The sequence below is a fragment of the Gorilla gorilla genome, chromosome 18 (genome assembly GCF_029281585.2).
Source record: "Gorilla gorilla gorilla isolate KB3781 chromosome 18, NHGRI_mGorGor1-v2.1_pri, whole genome shotgun sequence".
Classification (NCBI taxonomy): Eukaryota; Metazoa; Chordata; class Mammalia; order Primates; family Hominidae; genus Gorilla; species Gorilla gorilla.
Window position 1 is genome coordinate 24,211,523 of NC_073242.2, and position 20,996 is coordinate 24,232,518.

Consider the following 20,996-nt stretch of genomic DNA (forward strand, 5'->3'; position numbering starts at 1 on the left):
TCTCCCAGGCTGGAGTGCAGTGGTGTAATCTCGGCTCACTGCATCCTCTGCCTTCTGGCTTCACACAATTCTGCCTCAGCCTCCCAAGTAGCTGGGACTGCAGGCGCCCACCACCACACTCGGCTAATTTTTTGTATTTTTAGTAGAGACGGGGTTTCACTGTGTTAGCCAGGATGGTCTCGATCTCCTGACCTCATGATCCGCCCACCTCGGCCTCCCCAAGGGCTGGGATTACAGGCGTGAGCCACCGCGCCCGGCGTCTGTAGACATATTTATTACCCAGCATTTACCATGCAGTTGTGACTTTTTAAATCACTTATATTAGCACTTAGTTGTTTCCTGCCACTTATCCTAAGTTTGTGCCTTACACAGAAGAAATCAGTGTTACTTGAAAATTTGCTCAAGCCTGCTCTGGCCTTTTTCATTTTTAAAGGTAGTTTTGAAATATACAGTCCTCATACACATGGTTCTGCATCTGCGGATTCAAAACCACAGATCATAAATATTTGGGGGCAAGAAAACAGTAAAAAATAATAGTAAAGACTAATACAGATTTTAAAATAAGAGTATAACAACTATTTACATAGCATTTATATTGCAGTAGGTATTACAAGCAATCTAGAGATTATTTAAAGTATACTGGAGGATGTACATAGTATTATATGCAAATACTATGCCTTTGGGGCAGTTGAGAGACTTGAGCATCTACAGACATTATCTTCAGAGGGTCGTGGAACCCATCCCCTTTGGATACCTGTAAATCTTTATTTTTTGACCTCTTCAGTGAAGACCAAGGTCAAGAAGAGGTTGCTAAAGACTTGTTTCAGATTATATCTTAGATTTAACATACCACTTGGTATTACTGGAGTTTTACTACATTGAAGCTTAATCTTCGTATCTGTAATTTAGTGTTGCTCCCACGTACTGTGCTGTAGGTCTCTCATTTCCTTGCCTGAATAAAAACCCCAAGTTAGCCATGTAAAATTTTTGTCTTTCTAGACTATCTTATATTTCTCTTTTGTTTTCTACAATATTCCAGTTACTAGCCAAACAAAGAATAGTCTTTGAGAAAGAGTGCTTTTGCTCTCGATTCAGACATTTGTTTAAAAAAAAAAAAAAAAAGATGGGGTGGGGGATCCTTGCTATTTTGCCCCAGGCTAGCCTTGAACTTCTAGGCTCAAGTGATTCTCCTGTCTCAGCCTCCCCAGGAGTGGGGATTACAGGCACATGCCAGCGCACCCAGCTGTGACTTCTTTTTAACGTAGCATAGGTCGTATAGAAAAGAGCGGAGGAGTACTGTAAGATGAGAGATTTTACTTAAGTTTCTTAATCTAAAATGATTAGCACAACATGCTTGGAAAACAGTAATGTAACTGAACAAATGTGGACCATCCTTTTAATTCATTTCGTAAACACTGAGTTCCTACTATGCTTTTACTAATATTTGAAATCTTATACATAGGTATAAGAACAGCACTCCTGGAATCAGATGAGCACACATGTCCAACGTGTCATCAAAATGATGTTTCTCCTGATGCTTTAATTGCCAATAAATTTTTACGACAGGTAACTATCTGTATCCATTTTATGAAAAAATTCTTTTTAACTGATTTAACTGTACTTCAGTGAATACTGCATGACATTTTTCTGCATTATTATGCTTGGTATCTGTAGGCTGTAAATAACTTCAAAAATGAAACTGGCTATACAAAAAGACTACGAAAACAGTTACCTCCTCCACCACCCCCAATACCACCTCCGAGACCACTGATTCAGAGGAACCTACAACCTCTGATGAGATCTCCAATATCAAGACAACAAGATCCTCTTATGATTCCAGTGACATCTTCATCAACTCACCCAGCTCCGTCTATATCTTCATTAACTTCTAATCAGTCTTCCTTGGCCCCTCCTGTGTCTGGAAATCCATCTTCTGCTCCAGCTCCTGTACCTGATATAACTGCAACAGTATCCATATCAGTTCATTCAGAAAAATCAGATGGACCTTTTCGGTAAGCCTGTGTATTTTTCACTGTTAGAAACCAAATGAGGTCAATGATGTAGTGTTTTGTTGTTGGTTATCACTTTTAACAGCTTTCTTAGTGGACCACTGTGCTCAGTAATGTGGGATGACTTGTAAGAAGTGACTTAGTCTTATTGGGGGAAGAGAAAAACAAACGTGATTGATTTGGCAAATGAGGATTAAGCATCCTGAGGTCAAATACTACACAGGTTGCCAACCAGCCCCTATTAAATGTTGAATGTTCCATATACCATAACAGCTCTGAACTTAACAGAGGTGGGAGAATTCCCTTGTGATCATAATGATAGTTTTGGATAGGAGTAGTTTTGAGTAGAACTGAGAACAGTTTAGATAGGTAGAGAAGGGGGGTAAAAACACAGGTAAGTAGAGAAGTCAGGAATAGTGATTATTTTGGAGCATAATTATTATGTAGGAGAATAGTGAAAACTCACAGCCTACCACTTCAGAAATGAGACTTTTGTCCATGTAGTTTAATGTCTCATAAATTCTTTAAAAAAAAAAAAAGGTGTAAGAGGCCCATTTCAGACACACTGAAGCAAAATCTTTAGGATGAGACCTTTACATTTACATTTAGGAAATTCCACTGATCTGGTGGAATTTATTTGGTTGATAGTGGAAATAGGCCCAGAAAGTTCTATGGCTGACCCAAGATTATCCTTTCAGTTTAGTGGTAGAACTAGAGCTAAAACTTAACTCCTAATCCTGGGGGGATTTTTGTCTTCATAGGCCAGACTTTGATTTTCTTTAAGTTTTACTATTCTTGCAACTGATTTCTATCATAACTGTAGTATCTTCTTAAGGAGGGTCCTTCATTTTACTTTTCCACTTACATATAGAGAACTCTTCAAAGTTTCAGCCTTCTCTCACTTTCCTCAGAAGTATTCATCATCTTTGACTTAACTCATCTTAACTGCAGGTGATGGGTAAACAGTAGCAAACTTTTTTACTCTTAATTGTCCGTTTCCGATAATTTTTAATGTATTATAATTTATGTTTTTTAAAGGGATTCTGATAATAAAATATTGCCAGCTGCAGCTCTTGCATCAGAGCACTCAAAGGGAACCTCCTCAATTGCAATTACCGCTCTTATGGAAGAGAAGGTAAATTTTACTGGTGCTTTAATTTGGGATTTTTTTACAGCAGGGTTTTGTTTTTCTGGCTTTGTTCTTACCTCTTTTTTTTTTTTTTTTTTTTTTTTAACTATTTCTCTTTATTTGTGGTTGTTTCTAAAGGGTTACCAGGTGCCTGTTCTTGGAACCCCATCTTTGCTTGGACAGTCATTATTGCATGGACAGTTGATCCCCACAACTGGTGAGTAAGATCACTTTGGTTTAGACTTTTTTCCCTTTAAAAAATAATTTTAGCTTGATTTAATGTGCAATTTTGTATTTACCTACTGCTTTTATTTTTTGTTTCTAGGTCCAGTAAGAATAAATACTGCTCGTCCAGGTGGTGGTCGACCAGGCTGGGAACAGTGAGTAGATGTTTACAATAATCTTCAGATGATTGCCTGCAAACTAGATAATGGAAGGTCCAAACTAGGCAGCGGGTCACTGCTCTTTATTGTAAACTTTCATGGGCCAGATTAACATTTTTTATGTAAAATGTCAAAATTCAAGCTTATATGAGGGGTTTTTTTTAATGAGCAAATCTTTTCTAAAATACGAAATTTTAAAAGTTTTTTTCTACTTTCATATCCAACAAATGGGGATCTTGACAGGACTTCAGTTTAATGAATAGATAAGAATTACTTGAAAAGTTATTTTAAATATGGTGGCAGTTATTTTCCTAGTAGGTTTAACTTTTTCTACCCTTAATTTGGATGATCAAAGTTTGATTTGAGTACATAAATACATAATAAGATTAACGTCTACCAAACAAAAATTTTTTGTCTGAAATCGAGTTGTTCTACAGGATATGGTTTTGCCACCCTAAAATACAAAGAACTTTGATTTTCTCTGTGGGATATTTTATGGCATTAAAAATCAGCAGACTTACTTAATGTATTTTTAGTTATATAATTATTTCTGTTTATATAGTCCAATTGAAAATTGATATATTCTTAAAAGTATGAGTTACTAGCAGGATATATCTATATCAGTAGAAGGAACATAGGATTTAGAAACAGGTAGACTTGGGTTTGAATCCCATCTCCTTCATTTCCTAGCTGCATGACAGTGGTCTTGTGGTTTTACTCCCTAACATCCATTTCTTCGTTTGGATTTGGAATAACACTACCTACCTTAACATGTAAAATGACTTCATTGTGCCCAGCAGACAAAAGGGCTCTTTTCCTTGTATATACCAATAAGTTCACAGAGTAATTTATAGAGTGCTAATTAAAATATAATATTACATAAAGTAATCTATTTTGAGGTCTAGTTATTGTTATGATACAGTTAATTGGTGGGGGAAAGTTAGTTTTAAGTAAATATAATTACTCAGCTCTGTATCCGAAACAAGTTTAAGAATTGGGGAGTAGGAAAAAGTTTTCAGAGTAGTTAAAATTGGTGTCTTAACAGCTATGCATGGAAAGGTCATGTATTATACCCATGGAGAAATACTTGAGCCTATTTTTTTTTCTCCCACACAGTTCCAACAAACTCGGCTATCTGGTTTCTCCACCACAACAAATTAGAAGAGGAGAGAGGAGCTGCTACAGGTAGGCATGCTAAAAATCTTGGAAAATAATCATCTTATTTTTTATATATATATCTCACCAAAGAAATTAAAGCACAGCAGTGGCAGGAAGGAAGGGGGTCATTTGTTTGTATTGTGCTTATCCCTCTTAAGTCCTGGGTAGTTGTCCTTAAAGAGGGCTAGAAAAGAATAAATTATATATAGTATCTTAAATGATGGTTTTTAAGACATTTTTAATATTCCTTCCCAGTGATTACTTTCTCCCTGTCAGCAAACAGCAGAGTATTGGCTTGCATTTACCCTCTTGGAAGTAGAAGAAAGTCAGGGGTCAGACAATATCTAAGATACCAGTTTAATTTAAGATTAAAGTTAACAAGCTCAACTCCCAACTGTGAACAAGAATTGCAACTATTTCTCTTCTAGACTCCACTGTCCCAATCATCTCCCACTGTCTCTTTTCCAAAAGAAGAGACAGGAGATTGTTAGAGGCTCCTGCCCTAGTGGGCGGGTACAAGCAATATTAATCTAAGAAGTAAGAATCTTACTGTCTAGGTCAGGGGTCCCCAACCCTGGGCCACAGACCAGTATCCATCCTTGGCCTGTTAGGAACTGGGCAACACAGCAGGAGGTGAACAGCAGGTGAGCGAGCATTACCACCTGAGCTCCACCTCTTGTCAGATCAGCAGTGGCATTAAGATTCTCACAGAAGCACGAACCCTGTTGTGAACTGCGCATGCAAAGGATCTGGGTTGCACGCTTCTTAAGAGAATCTAATGCCTGATCATCTAAGGTGGAACAGTTTTTACCCCCCTGCCCCCATCCATGGAAAAACTGTCTTCCACAAAACAGCTCCCTGGTGCCAAAAAGGTTGAGAACTGCTAGTCTAGGTCATAATCACCACCAGGATAAAGGAGCCTCCAAAACTTCATAACAAGAGTTTTGGCCAGGCATAATGGCTCATGCTGGTAATTTTAGAGCTTTGGGAGGCTGATGGGGGAGGATTGCTTGAGGCCTGAAGTTCAAGATTAGCCTGGGCAACATAGCAAGACTCTGTCTCTACCAAAAAAATAAAATAACCAGACATGGTGGCATGCACCTGTGGTCCCAGCTACCTGGGAGGCTGGGGCAGGAGGATCACTTGAGCTTAGGAAGTCAAGGCTGCAGTGAGCTATAACCACATCACTGCACTTTAGCCTGGGGGACAGAGTGAGACCCTGTCTCCAAAAAGAAGGAAATTCGGGATATCTTCTAGTGCTTCATTGCTAAACTTATGAAAGTTTACTATGTCATTACTGGATCACATTTTAAAAGAAGGTAATAGTTATTCATGGCTCTCTGAAAAGATGCTTAAAATCTAAACCCCTACTGTTGCTGTTGTATACCAATTATTTATAATTTAAAGCACCTCTAGTTTAACAGAAGTAACCAGTTCTGTTTGGTGAGGCACAAATTAGAAACTTAGCCAACACTGTTATTTTTACTTAAGCTTTTGAGAGAAAGCGTTGATATTTTCATTGTTAATTATAGAAGTTAAAACTAGAATTTATTCTGCTTTGTATGATCTTCACCCACTTCCTCCCTCAAAAAAGAGGTTACAGGAGGTGGTTTTCATTCATTTAAACTTTTGGGGCCAGGTGTGGTGGCTCTCACCTGTAATCCCAGCACTTTGTGCAGATCACCTGAGGTCAGGAGTTTGAGAACAGCCTGCCCAACATGGTGAAACCCTGTCTCTCCTAAAAATACAAAAATTAGCTGGGCATGGTGGCACGCATCTGTAGTCCCAGCTACTTGGGAGGCTGAGGCAGGAGAATTCGCTTGAACCCAGGAGGTGGAGGTTGCAGTGAGCCAAGATTGCACCACTGTAGTCCAGCCTGGACGACAGAGTGAGACTCTGTCTCAAAAAATAAAAAATAAATGAATAAGTAAGCTTTTGGGGAGAGCTAGGTCATAGCAGCATTAACCTGTCAGTTCCTTCAAAAGACAGTTTAGGAAGTAACAGGTAGTAATTAGTGGAGTGATAATCAGTCTGAACTTCATAAAAGAGAACTTTTAAATACAATATTTCCGTGTAGAGAAGGTCCTATAAACTTGCATCATCTCAGTCGAGACATGGCCTTAAAAATTATGTTGTAGAGTTATTTTTACAAATAAATTGTACTAATGTTTCTACACTAGTTGAATAGTTGGTTCTATTCCACTGTTTTTAAGTTTGAAAATAATTATGGATAGAAAAGATAAGCTTACTTGTCTCAGATGACTTTAGTTTAAAGAAGTAATATCTTGGAATTTATTTCTCCAGAAGTATAAACCGTGGGCGACACCACAGCGAAAGATCACAGAGGACTCAAGGCCCGTCACTACCAGCAACTCCAGTCTTTGTACCTGTTCCACCACCTCCTTTGTATCCGCCTCCTCCCCATACACTTCCTCTCCCTCCGGGTGTTCCTCCTCCACAGTTTTCTCCTCAGTTTCCTCCTGGCCAGCCACCACCCGCTGGGTATAGTGTCCCTCCTCCAGGGTTTCCTCCAGCTCCTGCCAATTTATCAACACCTTGGGTATCATCAGGAGTGCAGACAGCTCATTCAAATACCATCCCAACAACACAAGCACCACCTTTGTCCAGGGAAGAATTCTATAGAGAGCAGCGACGACTAAAAGAAGAGTATGTATTCTAATTTGAAATTATTATACACTTTTTTCATTTTCTGATAATAACATTAAATAGGTGTCTGGAAACGTTTCCCAGTGTTTCCAGTTAGTATGAGAAATTCACCTAAAATTTAAACCAAAGCCATACAAGCAACTTCTCAGGGATTCCTAGTTTATAGTTTTAAAGTGGAAAACTAATGGCAATTTCATTCATTTCATTCATGATCTAATTACATTTGTCTTGTTAGTTTTCTTAAATGGTTTTTGTTAACTTTCACTCTTTAACTTTATTTTACTAGGGAAAAGAAAAAGTCCAAGCTAGATGAGTTTACAAATGATTTTGCTAAGGAATTGATGGAATACAAAAAGATTCAAAAGGAGCGTAGGCGCTCATTTTCCAGGTTAGTGTTTTGCAAGCCTTCACAACAGAATTACAAACGGGACTTTGAATATCCAGGGATTAGCTATGGATATAAAGAACATTGCACTTAGGAATTTTTCTGATTCGGTCTAGGTGTATAGAAGTGAAGATGTAGCTTATTTCCCAATATCTGTTCATTGAAATAATGTCTCAGTGTAAATTCTATTGTGTAGAACTAACAGTTGTGGGGATTAAATTGCCCTTGTCCCTTGAAGTTATTCATAGTATCAAATAATTGGGAAATGTTTTTGGAAGGAAAGAAATAGGGGAATAGCCAAAAAACAGTTCTCAGGACCCTTTTACCATAAGGCTACAGCTTCTTGCTGGAACATTAACCTGTGTAATTATGAAGTAGTAGTAGAATACAGATTGCTTTATTGATAGAAAAAGTGAATTATAAAAATTCCCTGGAAGTTTGTTTAAAAGACTTTATTTTTTAGCCTTACACTTGAAATGTGGTTTCTTTTAAAACTAGGCTGTTGGCCAGTATAGGACAAAAAACAGACTCCTACTCCAATATTCAGATAGGAAGTGAAATTTAAAATTAATTGACATTTTGTTTAATATTAGTTAGCTCATATAACTCACGGTACATTAATGCACTTCACTCTAATTGTTAAGACTTCACTTTTGTTTTGTAACAAGTGATTGCTCTGATTTGTGTACTTTATTCCATTCCAGTAGAGGTCACTGTGCCTCTTTAATCATGTAAGATGAAATTTGATATAAAGATAGATGAAACCGTGAGGAAAGAATGCTAGAATCTGAGAATCTGTGTTTTATTTTGTATGTATTTCTCAACTATCAACTATTGTTTTGTTTTGTTTTTAGGTCTAAATCTCCCTATAGTGGTTCTTCGTATTCAAGAAGTTCATATACTTATTCTAAATCAAGATCTGGTTCAACACGCTCACGCTCTTATTCTCGATCATTCAGCCGCTCACATTCTCGTTCCTATTCACGGTCACCTCCATACCCCAGAAGAGGCAGAGGCAAGAGCCGCAATTACCGTTCACGGTCTAGATCTCATGGATATCATCGATCTAGGTCAAGGTCACCCCCTTACAGACGCTATCATTCACGATCAAGATCTCCTCAAGCGTTTAGGGGACAGTCTCCTAATAAACGTAGCGTACCTCAAGGGGAAACAGAACGTGAATATTTTAATAGATACAGAGAAGTTCCACCACCATATGACATGAAAGCATATTATGGGAGAAGTGTTGACTTTAGAGACCCATTTGAAAAAGAACGCTACCGAGAATGGGAGAGAAAATATAGAGAGTGGTATGAAAAATATTATAAAGGTTATGCTGCTGGAGGACAGCCTAGACCCTCAGCAAATAGAGAGAACTTTTCTCCAGAGAGATTTTTGCCACTTAACATCAGGAATTCTCCCTTCACAAGAGGCCGCAGAGAAGACTATGTTGGTGGGCAAAGTCATAGAAGTCGAAACATAGGTAGCAACTATCCAGAAAAGCTTTCAGCAAGAGATGGTCACAATCAGAAGGATAATACAAAGTCAAAAGAGAAGGAAAGTGAAAACGCTCCAGGAGATGGTAAAGGAAATAAGCATAAGAAACACAGAAAAAGAAGAAAAGGGGAGGAAAGTGAGGGTTTTCTGAACCCAGAGTTATTAGAGACTTCTAGGAAATCAAGAGAACCTACAGGTGTTGAAGAAAATAAAACAGACTCATTGTTTGTTCTCCCAAGTAGAGATGATGCCACACCTGTTAGAGATGAACCAATGGATGCAGAATCAATCACTTTTAAATCAGTGTCTGAAAAAGACAAGAGAGAAAGGGATAAACCAAAAGCAAAGGGTGATAAAACCAAACGGAAGAATGATGGATCTGCTGTGTCCAAAAAAGAAAATGTTGTAAAACCTGCTAAAGGACCCCAAGAAAAAGTAGATGGAGAACGTGAGAGATCTCCTCGATCTGAACCTCCGATTAAAAAAGCCAAAGAGGAGACTCCAAAGACTGACAATACTAAATCATCATCTTCCTCTCAGAAGGATGAAAAAATCACTGGAACCCCCAGAAAAGCTCACTCTAAATCAGCAAAAGAACACCAAGAAACAAAACCAGTCAAAGAGGAAAAAGTGAAGAAGGACTATCCCAAAGATGTCAAATCAGAAAAGCTAACAACTAAGGAAGAAAAGGCCAAGAAGCCTAATGAGAAAAACAAACCACTTGATAATAAGGGAGAAAAAAGAAAAAGAAAAACTGAAGAAAAAGGCGTAGATAAAGATTTTGAGTCTTCTTCAATGAAAATCTCGAAACTAGAAGTGACTGAAATAGTGAAACCATCACCAAAGCGCAAAATGGAACCTGATACTGAAAAAATGGATAGGACCCCTGAAAAGGACAAAATTTCTTTAAGTGCGCCAGCCAAAAAAATCAAACTAAACAGAGAAACTGGGAAGAAAATTGGAAGTACAGAAAATATATCAAACACAAAAGAACCCTCTGAAAAACTGGAGTCAACATCTAGCAAAGTTAAACAAGAAAAAGTCAAAGGAAAGGTCAGACGAAAAGTGACTGGAACTGAAGGATCCAGCTCAACTCTGGTGGATTATACCAGGTAGCTGAGTGTAGGGGGTGGGTGTGGAAGTTTGTTGGGAGAAGGATTTTCTTCAGTTTTATCCATGCTTGTGCTTTTTATATTAATTATGAATGCTGATCTAGGGAAGTAGGCTGGTTTTATGTAGTCTTTTGTTGTCTTTGAAGAAGGGAATTGCCAAAGACAAGGTTGTAAGTAGATTTTGGGGGTGAGCCACATTTGTGTTGATACAATCATAATCTTAAATTGTGTGTCTTCCTTAGGGCAGAATAAGTTTTTTTGTTTTTTGTTTTTTTTTAAATGTTAAAAGGACATTTGTGTTTAAGTTAGCATTTTTATATTTATCAGTGTTTTATAATTAATAGTAAATTCTTCATTAATTAAAAATATTTTGTTATTCTTTTTAGTACGAGCTCAACTGGAGGCAGTCCTGTGCGGAAATCTGAAGAAAAAACAGATGCAAAGCGAACTGTGATTAAAACGATGGAAGAATATAATAATGACAATACAGCGCCAGCTGAAGATGTTATCATTATGATTCAGGTTCCTCAATCCAAATGGGATAAAGATGACTTTGAATCTGAAGAAGAAGATGTTAAATCCACACAGCCTATATCAAGTGTAGGAAAACCTGCTAGTGTTATAAAAAATGTTAGTACAAAGCCATCAAATATAGTCAAGTATCCTGAGAAAGAAAGTGAGCCATCCGAGAAAATTCAGAAATTCACCAAGGACGTGAGCCATGAAATCATACAACACGAGGTTAAAAGTTCAAAAAACTCTGCATCTAGTGAAAAAGGGAAAACCAAAGATCGAGATTATTCAGTGTTGGAAAAGGAGAACCCTGAAAAGAGGAAGAACAGCACTCAGCCAGAGAAAGAGAGTAATTTGGACCGTCTGAATGAACAAGGAAATTTTAAAAGTCTGTCTCAATCTTCCAAAGAGGCTAGAACGTCAGATAAACATGATTCCACTCGTGCTTCCTCAAATAAAGACTTCACTCCCAATAGAGACAAAAAAACTGACTATGACAGCAGAGAGTATTCAAGTTCCAAACGTAGAGATGAAAAGAATGAATTAACAAGACGAAAAGACTCTCCTTCTCGGAATAAAGATTCTGCATCTGGACAGAAAAATAAACCAAGGGAAGAGAGAGATTTGCCTAAAAAAGGAACAGGAGATTCCAAAAAAAGTAATTCTAGTCCCTCAAGAGACAGAAAACCTCATGATCACAAAGCCACTTATGATACTAAACGGCCAAATGAAGAGACAAAATCTGTAGATAAAAATCCTTGTAAGGATCGTGAGAAGCATGTATTAGAAGCAAGGAACAATAAAGAGTCAAGTGGCAATAAACTACTTTATATACTTAACCCACCAGAGACACAGGTTGAAAAAGAGCAAATTACTGGGCAAATTGACAAGAATACTGTCAAGCCTAAACCCCAGTTAAGTCATTCCTCTAGACTTTCCTCTGACTTAACTAGAGAAACTGATGAAGCTGCTTTTGAACCAGACTATAATGAAAGTGACAGTGAAAGTAATGTTTCTGTAAAAGAAGAGGAATCTTCAGGAAACATTTCTAAGGACCTGAAAGATAAAATAGTGGAGAAAGCGAAAGAGAGCCTGGACACAGCAGCAGTTGTCCAGGTGGGCGTAAGCAGGAATCAGAGCCACAGCAGCCCCAGCGTCAGCCCCAGCAGAAGCCACAGTCCTTCTGGAAGCCAGACCCGAAGCCACAGTAGCAGTGCCAGCTCAGCAGAAAGTCAGGACAGCAAGAAGAAGAAAAAAAAGAAGGAAAAGAAAAAACACAAGAAACATAAAAAGCATAAGAAGCATAAGAAACATGCAGGCACTGAAGTGGAATTGGAAAAAAGCCAAAAACACAAACACAAGAAAAAGAAGTCAAAGAAGAACAAAGATAAAGAGAAGGAGAAGGAGAAAGATGACCAAAAAGTGAAATCTGTCACTGTGTAAAAAGACAGATTTTTTTAAATTGACTTAATTACTAAGTCATCTGTATTAAATTTTGTTATAATGTAAAGAGATTCAAGCCTTGTAAATAATGACATGGAAGACCCTGTGCTGCACTTAAAATATTGCTGCTTGATTATTTGATTTTTACATCAGAGCTTTATAACACGAACTTTTGTACAGAATTGTGAGTTGTGACCATGTAACATGAGAGGTTTTGCTAGGGCCTATTATTTTTAACCACCATTAATTAGTTGGGGTGGAGTTTACTGTAATGTGAAATTTTCACATTTGAATTTTTTTAATTGCCTGGCAAAAGCTGATATAAGTTCTAAAATATCAGCAGAATGATTTGCTGAATTCATTACAACCCCGTTATGTCACTTTTTGATTACAATAAAAGTTTTCAGTAAACTTTTCAAATGTTGAGTATTTGCATTATTTACAGAAAGTAGTGCCATATCTGTGTACTTAACCCACCAGATGCAGGTTGTATGTGTGTCTCCATTTTCCTATTTTAAAATTCTTAGTTTTTAATACAAGCTGAACTGAATATACAGAATTCTAAATTAAACATGGAAGATACATTTCATAGGTGGGCGGGTGGTAGAGGCCAGAAATGAATCAGGATTAATTGGAGATGTGGTTAAATAAATCTAGGAGAGTCTTGAATTACATAGAAATTCGAAGTTTGAACTTTCAAAATGGTTTGGATTTGAATATTAGAGATGCAGAATTGTGACTCGTTTATGGCCACATATTTTTCTGGAAACCCTGATAAATAAGTATTAAATTCCTTGATAAAGTAGAATGCAGCTAAACCAGTGAGTGCTTGTGGCCTACCCAATCTGCCCAGTTGACAAGCAAGCGCTCATTACTTATGATGAGTTTCCTTTATTGCTGTGGTTCGGGAAGTGTACCTGGGGACAGTGAAAAGGTACTGAAAGGATGTGGGGAATGAGGGAGAGTAGGAATGGCACTTTAGAAACAGTGGTATAAGTAGGGATTGAGATAATCTTTTTTTTTTTCTTATTTGAGACGGAGTCTCACTTTTTTTTTTTTTTTTTTTTTAATCATTCTTGGGTGTTTCTCGCAGAGGGGGATTTGGCAAGATCATAGGACAATAGTGGAGGGAAGGTCAGCAGATAAACAAGTGAACGAAGGTCTCTGGTTTTCCTAGGCAGAGGACCCTGCGGCCTTCCGCAGTGTTTGTGTCCCTGGGTACTTGAGATTAGGGAGTGGTGATGGCTCTTAATGAGCATGCTGCCTTCAAGCATCTGTTTAACAAAGCACATCTTGCACCGCCCTTAATCCATTTAACCCTGAGTGGATACAGCGCATGTTTCAGAGAGCACCAGGTTGGGGGTAAGGTCATAGATCAAAAGCATCCCAAGGCAGAAGAATCTTTCTTAGTACAGAACAAAATGGAGTCTCCTATGTCTACTTATTTCTACACAGACACAGCAACAATCTGATTTCTCTATCTTTTCCCCACATTTCCCCCTTTTCTATTCCACAAAACCGCCATCGTCATCATGGCCCATTCTCAATGAGCTGTTGGGTACACCTCCCAGACAGGGTGGCGGCCGGGCAGAGGGGCTCCTCACTTCCCAGAAGGGGCGGCCGGGCAGAGGCGCCCCCCACCTCCCGGACGGGGCAGCGGCCGGGCAGAGGCACCCCCCACCTCCCAGATGGGGTGGCTGGCCGGGCGGGGGCTGCGCCCCGCCTCCCTCCCGGAAAGGGCGGCTGCCGGGCGGAGACGCTCCTCACTTCCCAGACGGGGCGGCTGCCGGGCGGAGGGGCTCCTCACTTCTCAGACGGGGAGGCTGCCGGGCGGAGGGGCTCCTCACTTCTCAGACGGGGCGGCTGCCGGGCGGAGGGGCTCCTCACTTCTCAGACGGGGCGGCTGCCGGGCGGAGGGGCTCCTCACTTCTCAGACGGGGCGGCTGCCGGGCGGAGGGGCTCCTCACTTCTCAGACGGGGCGGCTGCCGGGCGGAGGGGCTCCTCACTTCTCAGACGGGGCGGCTGCCGGGCGGAGGGGCTCCTCACTTCTCAGACGGGGCGGCTGCCGGGCGGAGGGGCTCCTCACTTCTCAGACGGGGCGGCTGCCGGGCGGAGGGGCTCCTCACTTCTCAGACGGGGCGGCTGCCGGGCGGAGGGGCTCCTCACTTCTCAGATGGGGCAGCCGGGCGGAGGGGCTCCTCACTTCCCAGAAGGGGCGGCCGGGCAGAGACGCTCCTCACCTCCAAGACGGGGTCGCGGCCGGGCAGAGGTGCTCCTCACATCCCAGACGGGGCGGCGGAGCAGAGGCGCTCCCCACATCTCAGACGATGGGCGGCCGGGCAGAGACGCTCCTCACTTCCTAGACGGGATGGCGGCCGGGCAGAGACGCTCCTCACCTCCCAGACGGGGTCACGGCCGGGCAGAGGCGCTCCTCACATCCCAGACGGGGCGGCGGAGCAGAGGCGCTCCCCACATCTCAGACGATGGGCGGCCGGGCAGAGACGCTCCTCACTTCCTAGACGGGATGGCGGCCGGGCAGAGACGCTCCTCACCTCCCAGACGGGGTCACGGCCGGGCAGAGGCGCTCCTCACATCCCAGACGGGGCAGCGGGGCAGAGGCGCTCCCCACATCTCAGACGATGGGCGGCCAGGCAGAGACGCTCCTCACTTCCTAGACAAGATGGCGGCCGGGAAGAGGCGCTCCTCACTTCCCAGACTGGGCAGTGGGGCAGAGGGGCTCCTCACATCCCAGAGGATGGGCGGCCAGGCAGAGACACTCCTCACTTCCCAGACAGGGTGGCGGCCGGGCACAGGCTGCAATCTCAGCCCTTTGGGAGGCCAAGGCAGGCAGCTGGGAGGTGGAGGTTGTAGCTACCCAAGATCACGCCACTGCACTCCAGCCTGGGCAACATTGAGCACTGAGTGAACGAGACTCCATCTGCAATCCCGGCACCTCAGGAGGCCGAGGCTGGCAGATCACTCGCGGTTAGGAGCTGGAGACCAGCCTGGCCAACACAGCGAAATCCCGTCTCCACCAAAAAAATACGAAAACCAGTCAGGCGTGTTGGCGCGCGCCTGCAATCGCAGGCACTCGGCAGGCTGAGGCGGGAGAATCAGGCAGGGAGGTTGCAGTGAGCCGAGATGGCAGCAGTACAGTCCAGCTTCGGCTTGGCATCAGAGGGAGACCGTGGAAAGAGAGGGAGAGGGAGAGGGAGGAGAGGGAGGAGGGGGAGAGGGAGGAGAGGGAGGAGGGGGAGAGGGAGGAGGGGGAGAGGGAGGAGAGGGAGGAGGGGGAGAGGGAGGAGAGGGAGAGGGAGGAGGAGGAGAGAGGAGGGGGAGAGGGAGAGGGAGGAGAGGGAGGAGGGGGAGAGGGAGGAGAGGGAGAGGGAGGAGGAGGAGAGGAGGGGGAGAGGGAGGAGAGGGAGAGGGAGAGGGAGGAGGAGGAGAGGGAGAGGGAGGGGGGAGACGGGGGAGAGGGAGAGGGAGAGCCGGAGTCTCACTCTTACCCAGGCAGGAGTGCAGTGGCATGATCTCGGCTCACTGCAACCTCTGCCTCCTGGGTTCAAGTGGATTCTCCTGCCTCCGCATCCCGAATAGCTGGGGTTACAGGTGCCGGCCACCACACCCAGCTAGTTTTTGTATTTTCAGTAGAGACAGGGTTTCACCATGTTGGCCAGGCTCATCTTGAACTCCTGACCTCGGGTGATCCACCTGCCTCGGCCTCCCAAAGTGCTGGCATTATAGGTGTGAGTCACTGCGCCAGCCAGTCATCGATTTTAAGCGGTATACAGACATACTTTTTTTAAATGTGTTTTTTAAGTGCAATACTTACTAAGTGATTTTAAAATTTTAGAATGTTATATTTCTATAGGTGACAGGCAAGTACTGTAAAGATCATGAAAGCTGTTCAGAACTGAATTAGGGAAATGCTGCCTCTGAATCAAATTAACTTTCTTCTAAAGGGCCCTCCTTTTGTTGTGATGCTTAGATTACATTTGTTTATTCCCAGACACCCCTGTTGCACGGGATGGGATGTCTGGTCTAACCATTCCAACTCTACCCCACCCCACACACAACACACTGCCATTTTGACTTTAAAATAATCCAGCTAGATTTACTGTTAATTCTTGCTAATCTGGACCAAAAATCTGGATTAGATCTCTCACGTTCATAGGATCTGGCACCCAGAACTTTTTTTATCATACATTCCATCATCCGAGGTCAGTTTCATTACCTAAGGTCATTGTTCCTTAAGCTAAACTGACCTTTTCTTTAAGTGCAGTCCACTTCTATGATAATTTTCTAGTTACTCAGCACCTGTGGCAGTTCCTCTCTTGGAGAAACACTGGAGTTAAGCTCTAATGTTTCATCCACGACTTGGTCTTCCAGCTCCATCCTTTGTTGGTCTTATTTGGGGCTGAAGTTTCAACTCATCCCCCAGTCTCTCTTCTTTCTACTCTTTCCCTTCCCTCGTATCCTATGCCCTGTAGTTTCAGCCACACGCTAACGTGCCGATAACCTGCTGCTCCTTACCCACCTTGCTGCACCCAAACAGCTAACCTTCAAACCCGGATTAAGGTGCTGAACACTGCTTAACAAAACTAGTCTTTGAAGACAATTTAAGAAGTAACTTACTTGCAAGGCACTGTGCCAGGTGCTTGGACTTCATTTAATCCTTAAAAATTCCGGTTGTACTTGATGTCTTGTGTTAAGCAGGAAAGTCCACTGCCAGTGAAGGCTCAGTCCAGCCTTGGATATTCAAGCCAGCTCCTAACTAATCCAACTCACCCCTACTATGTGGAAGAGTAAGCCAGCAACTAAGACTCCACCTCTTGCAGATCCCCAAAAAACCATGTCATGTCTCCCTATCTTTTGCACTCAGCTGTTTCATCTGGCTGGAATTTCCTTCCTCCTTTGCCTGTTCGTAATTTCCTGCTCATTGTTCAAGAGTTAGGTTGCTGTTACCAGGCGCGGTGGCTCACGCCTGTAATCCCAGCGCTTTGGGAGGCCGAGGCGGGCGGATCATGAGGTCAGGAGATCGAGACCATCCTGGCTAACACGAAGAAACCCCGTCTCTACTAAAAATACAAAAATTAGCCGGGCGTGGTGGTGGGCGCCTGTAGTCCCAGCTACTCGGGAGGCAGGAGAATGGCATGAACCTGGGAGGCAGAGCTTGCAGTGAGCTGAGATTGCACCACTGCACTCCAGCCTGGGTGACAGAGCGAGACTCCGTCTCAAAAAAAAAAAAAAGTTGCTGTTTTGGAATTATTCCCTCACAGTGCCCGCCCACCCCCATACGTGCCTGAGGTGCGGTAGCATCCCTGGATATGCTGTAGTAACACCTTCCAAATTGTTTTCTGTGGGCTGTGTTTGGTTATCTCACTCACTGGACTGAGCATAACTTCCACAAAAAGTCTAGTTTATATTCCAGAAGCCAAACCATGCCTTGCACATAGTAACAAATGTTTGAAATAATGAAATTACCTTGTTTTAAACTTTGAGATTGTGTTTTGCCAAGCAAGTTAATTCTTACCCACACACTGGCCTAAAGAAATATGTGTAGAAGCTAGTAATAAGAGCAGACTTCACAGACAACCGGTGACATGTCCGTTTCTCAAGGGAGGGATTAATTTTTGGCCTACTGCAGGTTTGAAAAGTAGTATCCTTCAAGGACCTAGGTGTTTCTGTGTGCCAAGAATACTCCAGAGTGTTAAAATCAGGAGCTTAAAAATCACTCCTTTGCTAGTGTCAGCATGGCAAATGAAGGGAGCAAAACCTGCTCCAAAATATTTAAGCCAGGATTTCAGAGGGGCAAAAAGCTACTTAATAAATGTAATAGTTTATTCATCCCAGTCTGCGCAAGTGTCTCCGTGTACTTGTCCACTTTCCCTGTCTTTCAGCGCCTTTAATGAATGCTGTTCTTACTGTATAAAGCTAGACATAGAACAAAACCTCTGATTTGAAACATGTCCTTTCTGAGAGTTTTTATACCACTGCTCATTTACTTTAGCTTCAGCAGTTGTCTTATTTTTAACTAGAAAAAAGCCTCCTATATATAGTATGTATATATATACGTATGTATATGTGTGTATATATAAAATATAGAGAGCGAGCGTGTACCCTGCATTTTCTTTATGTCATAAACACATCCTTTGACATTAAATTTTTCCACAAACATTTTTAATTTTGAGAATTGGAATGGTCAGGAAAGAATAGACTTAAGGTCACCTACTTAAATCCTGGAGAAAGTGTACCATGAAGCTGCTGTATGTGAATAACTTCAGCATACGGATCTGAAGGAAATAGGATTAATAGGAACATTCAAAGACTTCAGGCAAATTCTTTCAGTATGGATCTAAAGTATAAACAGCTTATCAAGGCTCCTCTTTGATAAAAGCCTTTGAGACTATTTTTAGGATCATGTTAAAAGGACTTTTTAAAAATAACTATTGCTAATTCCTTTATGCACTTTACCTTTTATTAAATTTAATGAAGGGTGAACAGTGATCTCATATTAAAGCCAACACCAGCATGAATCTTGCTTTTCCACTTTGCTTGAAATGTGGCTCTTTTGTAATTTACTATGAAGTTGGTTTGGCCAGTGTGAATGTTTTTAATTTAGGTTTCTATTTTTAAAGTCTTTGTGGTAAGATTTTCATATGAGAATGGACATACATTTAGAATTTAAAATATTCTTTGGTAGAAACAACTGGAACCTTAATAATTTTTGGCGGGGTTGGGGGGGTTTTTTTTTTTTTTTGTTTAGAAACAGAGTCTCTCTCTCTCTCTCTGTTGCCCAGGCTGGAGTGCAGTGGCACAATCATAGCTCACTGCTTCCCCAACCTCCTGGACTCAAGCAATCTTCCCGCCTCAGCCTTATGAGTAGCTGAAACTACAGGTGTGTGCCACCACACCTGGCTAATTAAAAAAATTTTTTTTTTTTTTTTGTAGAGATAGGTCTTGCTGTGTTGCCCAGGCTGGTCTCAAACTCTTGGCCTCAAGAAATCCTCCTGCCTGGGCGTCCCAAAGTGCTGGGGTTACAGGGATAAGCCACCACACCTGGCCCATTAACAAAATTTTGATAATTGTTAAAATATGTTTTTACCTAGCTTAATGATATATAAAGCTGGTAGACTGATTTCTTTTTGTATCCTAAAAACTAAAACCAATAAACACAAATATGAAAAATGAAGCCAGGGAAAACTGTATTAGTGCTAGAAACTCAGGAAAAGACAGAAGGGGCAGACATAGCTAAAAATATGGCATTTCTGCCATAGCACCACATCTTAAAAGTTTTTTGTTGTTAATGAAGAGAAGGTGAAATAAAGACAACTGACAGTTCTCTCCTTGAGAAGGCAGATGGCCTCTTGGAAAGCTTGAATAGAAGATCTTGGGTATTAGGAACACACCATCATCTGAAGAAACAGGGATGGGCCATGGAGCAAATGAAGATAATTTCCTTTGAAGTCACTTTGCATATGATGAAAATTGCACAAAGGAAACCTGAAGCATAGGCTACCATGTTGATGGGGATGGAAGAAGATTCTGTCCAGAGACAGATTTGTTATAGCTGGTCTTGTTGCCAGGAAGGAGGCCGGACCACGCAGCCCTCATTCCCCTGGCTATTATGGAGGCTGAAGGGGGAAAATATGCAATTTTCAAAGCATTATGGCACTGGTGCCAGAAGAGGCAGACAAGTCAGTGGAATTGAATACAACACCATAAATTGGCCCAAATATAATACACAACAGTTTGAGCATAAGTAAATGTGAAAAAGGATAGGTTTTTCAATAAGCTTTGAGTGAACTGCTTAACCACTTGGAGAAAAAAAATCACATCTTAAAATTCTAGACTAAATATTGTTTATCCAAAATTTTATATATTTAGGATTAAAAATATTCTTTTGTATAAATTTTGGTACCAAAATAAAATGTTGATAATTGTGTGTTTTGACCTATCATATTAAATTCCTGGATTATATTCTTCTCATCTTCTAGGATGACCATTTTTTGATAGGTTAGGAGTTTATTATTTCAACTGGCCAATCAACTGGAAGCCCAGGAGCTTCCCCGATATTTTTGATGATGGTTATATGAGATCTGGTTTATCCTGATTTGCTCCTTTTTAATTTTCTGATGTCTCTTGTGCTGATTTTTCTCTTCAGAGCTTCTCATTATGGTAGAGTCTCAATCTTTATACATTTTGTGACATTTCTGCCTATTTTCTGAGAACACATCACATCCTCTCATCTTCCTGTGCACACCATCGTCCCTTCTTTTCTGTTCTACTTCATAGTTTCTTCATCTCTAACTGAAATTAGCCATTATTTTTCTGAACCAAGGATGAATTATGCCATTAGAGGGCAGAAGAAACCACTTGTTCTTTAAACTAGCAACTGTTTCCCCCTCTGCAATTTTTTAAAATTACAATCTCAACTATTACACAAATAAACATCTGAAAAATTTAAATGCCACTAGCAGCCGGGTGCGGTGGCTCATGCCTGTAATCCCAGCACTTTGGGAGGCTGAGGCGGGTGGATCACTTGAGGCCAGGAGTTCAAGACGAGCCTGGCCAACATGGTGAAACCCCATCTCTACTAAAAATACAAAAAAAAAAAAAAAAAATTAGCTGGGCATGGTGGTGCACACCTGTAATCTCAGCTACTAGGGAGGCTGAGAATCACTCCAACCCTGGAGGTG

General features: G+C 41.6%; 1 protein-coding gene across 4 annotated transcripts in view; it reads left to right on the top strand.

Annotated features, from left to right (window-relative positions):
- RBBP6 (RB binding protein 6, ubiquitin ligase) overlaps window positions 1-12,716 on the top strand; it is a 33,312-nt gene extending 20,596 nt beyond the window's left edge. For 2 of the 4 annotated variants that reach the window (XM_055365527.2, XM_004057367.5), the window contains 10 exons: window positions 1,463-1,566; window positions 1,675-2,012; window positions 3,048-3,144; window positions 3,277-3,355; window positions 3,464-3,518; window positions 4,638-4,706; window positions 6,984-7,346; window positions 7,633-7,734; window positions 8,586-10,340; window positions 10,727-12,716. In XM_055365527.2, the coding sequence (XP_055221502.1) occupies window positions 1,463-1,566; window positions 1,675-2,012; window positions 3,048-3,144; window positions 3,277-3,355; window positions 3,464-3,518; window positions 4,638-4,706; window positions 6,984-7,346; window positions 7,633-7,734; window positions 8,586-10,340; window positions 10,727-12,296 (4,532 nt within the window). In that variant the 3' untranslated portion in view covers window positions 12,297-12,716. The remainder of the gene's footprint in view (window positions 1-1,462; window positions 1,567-1,674; window positions 2,013-3,047; window positions 3,145-3,276; window positions 3,356-3,463; window positions 3,519-4,637; window positions 4,707-6,983; window positions 7,347-7,632; window positions 7,735-8,585; window positions 10,341-10,726) is intronic. The other 2 variants (XM_004057368.5, XM_055365528.2) reach the window with 1 other exon arrangement.
- Window positions 12,717-20,996: the final 8,280 nt, after the last annotated feature.